Here is an 8,644-nt window from a genome sequence, read left to right as displayed (position 1 = left end):
CACACACACACACACACCTTTATCCCACAGAACTCTCTGCCTTTTGTCAGAGGCCAGAGGATCACAGATAGTCTTCTATCCCTCTCTTCTGAATAAGGGACCAGTCTGAGTCTTCCTGGCTGTGTCTGGTAGCCAGATTCATCTAACGCCAGGGAAGAGCCTGCTGAAGTCTCCTTTGGTGATACAATTATTTATTACGACTTGGAGCAAAATGCTTCTGAGTTCCTGAAAAGAAGAGGCTTTAGCAACCCCCGTTATACCTCGGGTCCCTCACTAGTTTAACATAGTTATCTCCTTCTGTGGGCAGCGCAAGCCAGTTCAGTTCCCGGGCTTACGCAGAGCTCAATCCCAGGAGTGAGGAGCTCTATCCCTCACTGTTTATGCTGCAATGAAGCACAATTCTGGACTAGTCATGCAGTGCAGAGGCATAGCACTGGCCAAGCATGTACAAAGCCCTGCATTTCATCCCGAGTCAGAACGACAATTCCATTTAAGTAACTGAAACCTCCTGTGGCTGGCACTGGGGCATCTCCTGACTTGTACATATTGCCATTCATTGCCCACCAACAACGCTGAGGGAGGTTCAGTCTGAAGAGCTCTCCACTGTGCTCAGGGATAACTCCAGTTTCGGGAGGATTACTGAAAAGAGACAAAGGACTTTGAAACTAGAGGCCGACCGCTGGTGTCCTCACCATGCTGAGCAGATATGATGCCAGCCTATTGGTTGCACTGGCACCTTTTTGTGCATGGTCAGATCAAAGCGGGAAACTCTCACACCCACTGCAAGGTGGCTCCTCCCCCACAGGCCCTGCATCTGACCGAACTTCACAACCTTTACCCCATAGATCCCCACAGTCATTATATCTGAGCGTCAGGCTGGAAATGGACTTTATTATCCTTCATGATGCCTTCATCTCCAATTCTCAGAATCCAAAAGGAGAGAGCTTGCCAGACTAGGGCCTTATTCTACAGACTATTCCCATTGCTTACTTGCGGCTTCTCATTCCTGATTGTGCCATAGAGTCCATTATAGCCAGAGTGGAGGCTGACATATAACACTCTGAAAGTGATGTTAAGGCCAGGCAGGATTAAAGTAGCGCACCTTTAATCCCAGCACTTGAAGCTCTCAGAAGAGGCAGGTGGATCTCGTGAGTTTGAGGCCAGCCTGGTCTACAAGAGCTAGTTCCAGGACAGGTTCCAAAGCTACAGAGAAACCCTGTCTTACAAAACCAAAGGAACAAAAGAAAGAGATGTTAAATAGCAAGCACAGAGCGGGCATATTCATCAGGATTCTCTAGAGGAACTGAGGAGACAGACTGAATATCTTACCATCCCAGAAAGGTCTCAACAAGAGGGGCGAAGTGTGCACATAATTAAATAGGTGCTTGGGCAAGTAAAAATTGTCATTTTTATCTGTAATAACCTGGAGATGTACACTTAGAGTCCGCAAAACAGAATCCCAAGAAGATGAAAATGTCCACTAATTTGACATTGAATGTTTCTATGAAAGAACTTGCCTTCCAGGAATCATGCGTTTCTCACTGAGAAATCAGAAATAAGACTGCTTGAAAGCCCTGTTCAAGTCAAGGTCCCCAGTGATTTAAAATAAATAAGACTTTCCTCAGGAAAGGCTGAGCCAAGAGCAGATTGCCCTAGCCAGGCCCCTCTCCTCTACCAGATGCCATCCTTCCTGTGCCTTGTGGCATACCCTGGAGGGTCTTGTCCCAGATTCACACGTCAGAGTTTTATCTATGTAGATTTCCTTATACAATTTAGTTGTGTTTGCATGATTCATGAAAGGCTTTGGAACACATACCCAGGTAGGACTGTGTTTTCTAAAGCGGATGTGATCTCTAGAAGTTACGCTTGTGTCTGTGTCTGACCCTGACTACGTCCACTCAGGCAGTGTCTGTGCTGTCCCCCATGCCTGCAGGTCAGCGATAGCAGCCGGGCTCCACGGCTACAACGCCACCCTTGTGGGAATCCTCATGGCTGTCTTCTCAGACAAGGGCGACTATTTCTGGTGGCTGATATTCCCTATATCTGTAATGTCTATGACTTGGTAAGTTGTGCTTGGTCTTCAGAATGCCTGTGGCGGGTAGAAGGAATGAAGGGTTGGTGGCTAAGGAGCACACGTTTGTAAGGTGACAATTACCCTGTGAGTCAATGGTAGCAGCTGTACACCACTGTCAATGTGCCATTGACCTTTACACCTTAAATAGTGAAATAGGGCTGCCAAGTTGGCTTATCGGAAAAAGACACTTGTAGCCAACGATAACCTGAGGTTAACCCCAGGAACCCACATGGTAGGAGGGAGCTGACTTCCCAGTGTTCCTCTGACCTCCACACATGCCTCTCCACACACGCCCACACATGCACACCCACCCACACAAACACAGGTTAAATGTAAAATAAAAGGAAAGAAGTTTAGTGCCAGCTACCGAGGCACACACCTACAATGCCTGCATTTGGGAGGCTAAGTGGAGCCGATTGCTGAGTGGAAGGTCAGCCTGGACTTATAGTGAGTTCCAGGCTGATTTGTCTAGAGAGGCAATCTAAGAAAGAAAAGGCAAAACAATATAATAATAAATGGTAATGCCACAAATTAAAAAAAAAAACACTTAAAAAATAGAACCAGGTTATACCTTTGGTCATAGAAACTAAAGCAATCATCTTCAAAGGTGTGGATTTTCTTACAGCCGGGCATTTGTCCTTATATCAAAGCAGCTGCACCTCCCCTTCATCCAGGCGTTCTCAACCGTAACTATACACTTAGCGCGTACACCTGCTCTGTGCTGTTGCCTAGATGCTGAGGTTTTTACATCCCCCAGGGGATTCTAAAGTAGAGCTGAAGGTGCCCACCCCGTCAGTGGGGTCACCTTGTGTACTCAAACAAGCTGCCCATCTCCTCTTTTGTTTTTTTTTCTAAATTCAACCCCATCTTTACAAAACCTGGATCTTTAAAAACTGGCTTCTGTGCCCCAGCCATAAAATTATCTCATTGATATTTCATACGTGTAATTTTGCTACAGCTCTGAATCATAATGTAAATATCTGGTTCGCAAATACCTGATATTTGACCCCTGTAAAAGGGCTGTTCAACCCCTGGAGGGGGTCATGACCCACAGGTTGAGAACCACTGATCTCCACCATCCAAAGCAAATCTAAGCTTGCACACCATGGAGTGAGGAAAAGAGTGTGTGTGTAAAGTGTGAAGTCTCAGGGTAACCACTAACAGCTCAAGGACAGACAGTCTGACCACTTCTACGAAACCCTTTAGTCCCCAGCCTCAGCGCCCCAAACCCTAGTCGTGTCTTTTCTCCAAAATAGAAACCGATAGAGAAGACAGACAGAGCGCTATCTTCCAAATTCAGGACAGTGGCGACCCTGGGGTGGAGGACGGACCCCAGGATCACGGGGCACTAACTATGCAGAGAAGATTTCTCTTTATTACAAGCTCCAAACTTGTTTTTAAAACCTTGATTATAACTTACTTTGAGCCACCTTTGGGGTACTTTTTTTCCCTAAAATGTCAGCCAAGAGTTTATTTTGTGGTGTGTGTTAGATAAGTTGTTATCTCTGCAGTGGGACTGATCCCAAGTCACTGCCCGCCCCCCCAGCCCCTATGCCCTGTGGAAGGTTTGTCAGGGTACTATTCCAAAGCTTGTTAGAACTGTAGCAGGCCACCTCGTGGAAAGGCTGGGGGCTCAGCCTGACTGCTCGCACTGATTCTCAATCCTCTGTGACCTTCCTTTAGCCCACTCTTCTCAAGTGCACTGAACTCCGTGTTCAGCAAATGGGACCTCCCTGTCTTCACGCTCCCTTTCAACATGGCGCTGTCGATGTACCTTTCTGCCACGGGACATTACAATGCATTCTTTCCGAGCAAGCTCTTCACACCTGTCACCTCCGTGCCCAATATCACATGGACTGAGCTGAATGCCCTTGAGGTAAAATATCAGCTTTTTTTCCCCCTAAAAATCTAGAACAACAGTTCCCAAGGACAGTTCTTTGGAGATCAGACCCTGTGGAGAGCTTAGCCCTTGTCTGAGTGGCTGAGACAAGGCAGGTGATCTTTCACTGGAGTTAGAGCATTGGTGAGCAGCTTCCCCTAGTCAGAACTGTTAGACTTTTTGGGCTCTGCAGAACCTGGCTGTTCTGCCTTCTTACAGAATACGAAGGGCTCTCAAGGTAGAGTGGGTCCTGGGAATCTGTATCAACAAGCTCCTCCAAACAGTGCTGGTGGACACAACTTGAGATCCGCTGAGTCACCGCGTGTGGATATGGTTCACCTCCTTACAGATAGGTGCAGAGAGAGCCTTGTTATTAAAAAAGTTGCTTCTCGCAAATTGAAATCCTGGCTCTTTCCATACTTGTTTCTATAAGAAGTCTGCAGAAGGTTTCACGTGTATGTGTGTGCGTGTGTGAGTGCATGTGAGCGTATGTGTGTGTGCGCATGCGTGTATACAGATCGCAATAGAGCATTATACATGCCAGGCACTCTGCCAATTTGCTGCATCTTAGACCCTTTCTTAATGTTTCTTAATTTCTGAAACTAAGGAGATACTTGAAGTCAAAGAAAACAAAAGAGGCCTTGCTGGTTTGGGTTTTAGTTCAATGTGCAGACTCGCTCTCCATCCGTCAGATCAGATGTGCCCTTCACCATCCTCTCTGCCGAGACAGGAGAACACGGAAGACGTTTACATAGCGTTTGCTTTATCTTTGACCCAGTAAGCAAATGGCAGCACTTGGAACTAGCCCCAAATGCAAAGAAAACACATACTGGTTAAAAGTACCACTGCCAAACTGTCTCACTCTCTCTGACTACATTGTCCCAGAAGGCAGTCATTAGCCCCATTTGAAGTTAGATGTAGATGCATTCACAACTCCGTTTCTCAACTTCATCTGTCGCAATTCAGATTCTCAGTAACTGTGTGGCTAGTGCCCGCTGCCCTGGAGAGCTCAGATAGGGACTATCAACAGGAAGGTTCTGAAGGTCAGTTGACCTCCCCCGATTCTGAGCCTCTTTATGTGATAGCTCACTCAACCTTCCCACCCCTGGCTACCCAAGAGATACATGGATACCAAGTTCAGAGATAAAAAGTCTATCCAGTCTCTACCTGTGCAAAGTTCCCAGGTCTATAAGAGATGGGAGATGGCTATCTATTGATAAGACTGGGTACAGAAAGCATTTAGAGACCACCTTAAGGAAGACCGAGTCTCAGTGTGGTCCAGTGCACTGAACAAGGGCCAAGCCAGTGTTTGGAAGCCCAAGCTGGGGCTTCCCCTGCCAGTGAGAGTCATTGCTTCTAGGTAGAAAGGCCATTATCTTTCAGGAAATGTTTTGTTCAAAGGGAGAAACCATGTGTGGTTATATTTTCCTGGCCCAACCAAAAGTTTTATTATATGGAAACATCATTTGTTTGAGCCAAATCCTTTGCCTTCCTGAGAACTTTCACTCTGTAAACATTTCAGGTAGATTCGGGCTTCTACCGGAAAACAGAATTGGAAGGTCTGTGCTTTCGTGTCTTGAGATCTGATAGACAGGTGTTAGTGACTAAAATAAGCCAGAGGTATTTTTATTAAATGGTACACATTCCATTCGGGATCAGCCGGGCAAGTGTGGTCCCGACTCATCATGCTGGCTATAATTACTTCTACATTATGGATGAGCTATCTTATTCCGTTCACTGGCCTTTTAATCTGGGCAGCCAACTCAATTGTAAGAGTATTTCTACAGACTCTGGAACAGCACTGATTCGCTGCCAGCACTGACGGACAACTGAATCATGTCCTGTGTCCCTGCCACACTAGGGAAGATACAGCAGGTTGTCAGAGCCAGGGGTCATGAGACCACACTGGAAGCCTCACGATAGTGGGAAAGTTAGCGAGCACAAGAGGCTTGGAAGCGCTGTGCTGCTCGGCGGACACCCGAGCAGGACCGGTGTACCTCTCTAGAGACAGCTAAAGAACAGATGAGATAAGAGGTTTTTTTTTTCTGTATTAATAAAATATTGGCACTGATCTTGAAGGATAAAACGTGCTAATTCTAAAAATTGCAACCTGTAAGGTTGTTGTGTATTAAGTGTGCTGTGGTGGTCTTGTCCGTTGTTTGAGTGGCTACAGTTCTGTCCTTTTTTCCATTGCAGTTATTGAAGTCCCTTCCAGTGGGAGTCGGTCAGATATACGGCTGCGATAACCCATGGACGGGGGGCATTTTCCTCTGTGCTATTCTCCTTTCCTCCCCGCTCATGTGCCTGCATGCTGCTATTGGATCACTGCTGGGTGTCATCGCAGGTGAGTATAAGACTTGCAACCTAACATTGCATCTTATCCATCCCGTGCATGTCGCAGGCGTCTTTCATACTGCAGAGCTTTCCCGAGGTCTCTGGGCAAGGAGAGCAAGGAGAGTCCTTAGGATATTTCCCAGGACCCCACAACTCACTGCACAGCATCCTGCTCTTTGTCCCAAGCTCTGACCACTCTTGTTTTTCCCTACAGGACTCAGTCTTGCAGCTCCGTTTGAAGACATCTATGCTGGGCTCTGGGGTCTCAACAGTTCTCTGGCCTGCATTGCCATTGGAGGCATGTTCATGGCTCTCACCTGGCAGACCCACCTCCTGGCTCTCGCCTGTGGTGAGTAGTCAACATATGGTGTGGGCAAGCAGTAAACAATGACACAAAAATATGTTTAAAGGATCATATGAGAAATTCAAACTGGGATTGGTATTTGGGTTTCCTGTGGGTGGAGGCAAGTGATGCTCCTCCTCTGGGAGAATTAAAGTCACCTTTACCTGTCACACTGGTTATTGTGAAGGAAGAGCCTGTGAAATCCTAGTAGCCATTCTAGTCGATATAGAATATCAAATGCACACACACACACACACACACGCACATATATATATTTGATATGGACGCTTCTGTGTGCTTGTTGTTATGTCCCCAAAACCTAAAAAGAAATACTTTGTTCTACTAAAGCTATGTTGTTTGGTGAACCAGGTAGGGTTTCGTGTGGTCCTTTGAGGGCTGGTTTAATCAACTGTTTTCAGACCTGAGCCTGTGCCAGAATCACCAGGAATATTGGTGAATACACAGACTGTTGACCTTGGGTCAGGGACATGCTGGAGCACATTAAGTCCAGGAGGAATAAATCCAAACCTAGACGCTGTGTCCACCAGTCTTCCCCACAGCTGCTCTGCTACCCTGGGCTGATTCCTGGCTGTAGCTTTCCGACTGTGTGTCAGCTCCTTAAAGTAAGGTGGGCCTCAAGAACTCTAGACTTGGGAAGCTGGTGAGCCCCGCCCCCCAAGCTGCTGATGAGGGACAGACATTCACCCATAGCCTGTGTCGTCTCTAGTCCCACACAAGTAAAAACATGAAAGATATTTCTAGGGTGGAAAGAGTGACACCCTAGGAGATGAAAAGTTAGAGGGGTCGTGGGTTGTAGAGGAATTCTTTCTAACCTGATGTAACAGAGGTCTAAAGTCATTTTATCTCCAGACTGCTCCACCTCAGCCATCTAACTGGTTGTCATGGTAGACCCCGTGATAGGCAGGATCTGGAGTGTAGAAGCAGAGGCGGAGGGTTTGTTTGAGTTTATGCTGTGGCATAGCTAGCAGATCTCAGATTTAGATGTCATTTTGTTGCTTTGTAGCGTCTTGGTTGAGCTCTGTCAATATTTGATACTCTGCTCTTCATCTGTTCTCAAGTTCAAAGCAAAGCAGGCCAAGTGCTAGGGGACAGAGTCTTAGCTTAACTGGGAGAGAGTCTCTCATCCTCCAGCCCCAGCTTTGCTCCGAGACTGCTTTCACATCTTTATCGGGAGTGCATTATTTACGGTTCTGTGTGTGCAGTAGCGACAAGCGCATTAATGTGTTTAGATATTCATACTGCAGCCCGGGTGGATACTGGAAAGACCTTGGATTAGAAACTTTGGGTCCCCTGTAATTCCTGAGCAGAGAGCACTGGACTAGAAGGAGGAACCTGGTGATTTTGGGGGAAGGGAAGTTCTGAGGGAGGCTCTCAAGGTTTGGACCAGAACAAGAAGAAATCTGTAGTGCAGGATCTGTGGTGAGGCAATTATTGTCAAAGGAGTACTGCCTGGAGACGGTGACTTTTCTGTGAGCCCTATCCCAGGAGTGGAGGCCATTTGGTAGGGAAGATGGCACTGGTTGGCGTGGAGACAGCCTGAGTCAAGCAGAAAGAATTCTGACCACGTGAAAAGTGGATTTGGTTCTGACAGGCTAGCAAAAAGGATAGAGCCTAAGACTTTTGCAAATGTTTCCCCCAAAGGGAAATCTTTTCATCATTTATTTTATTGTAATATTATTGTAACAGTTTCATTGTTCAGTCAGTGCAAAGTACAAAGAGGTGTAAAGTAGAAAAGAAAGCTGCTCCATCCTTCTTCCCCGGGCATCTTTATAAGCTCCTTCTGCGCAGCTCCTTATGATGACTATGGTCTACTAACCCCATCCTAGATAAGCTTCCCACTCACAATCTTTAACTTAACCAAGGTTGCAAATTCCTTTTCATAATCACAGATTCTGGGCATCAGGATGTGGATCCCACTAGGGAGCAACTTTCTGTCTGCCGTACTTACTTTGCTTTGATATAATTTTGGAAGGTGAGGGTGAGGTAGGAGCTA

General features: G+C 46.5%; 1 protein-coding gene across 1 annotated transcript; it reads left to right on the top strand.

Annotated features, from left to right (window-relative positions):
• Window positions 1–1,936: 1,936 nt before the first annotated feature.
• Window positions 1,937–6,655, top strand: LOC101992959 (urea transporter 1). Its single transcript, XM_005372289.3, has 4 exons — window positions 1,937–2,062; window positions 3,758–3,950; window positions 6,150–6,297; window positions 6,502–6,655. Exons 1-4 carry the CDS (start codon window positions 1,989–1,991, stop codon window positions 6,642–6,644), a joined length of 558 nt encoding a protein of 185 aa, XP_005372346.3. The 5' UTR covers window positions 1,937–1,988; the 3' UTR covers window positions 6,645–6,655.
• Window positions 6,656–8,644: the final 1,989 nt, after the last annotated feature.

The sequence above is a fragment of the Microtus ochrogaster genome, unplaced genomic scaffold (assembly GCF_000317375.1).
Source record: "Microtus ochrogaster isolate Prairie Vole_2 unplaced genomic scaffold, MicOch1.0 UNK879, whole genome shotgun sequence".
In the NCBI taxonomy this organism is placed as follows: Eukaryota; Metazoa; Chordata; class Mammalia; order Rodentia; family Cricetidae; genus Microtus; species Microtus ochrogaster.
Note: the sequence above shows the minus strand (reverse complement) of the source record. Positions and strands in the feature narration are given on the sequence as shown.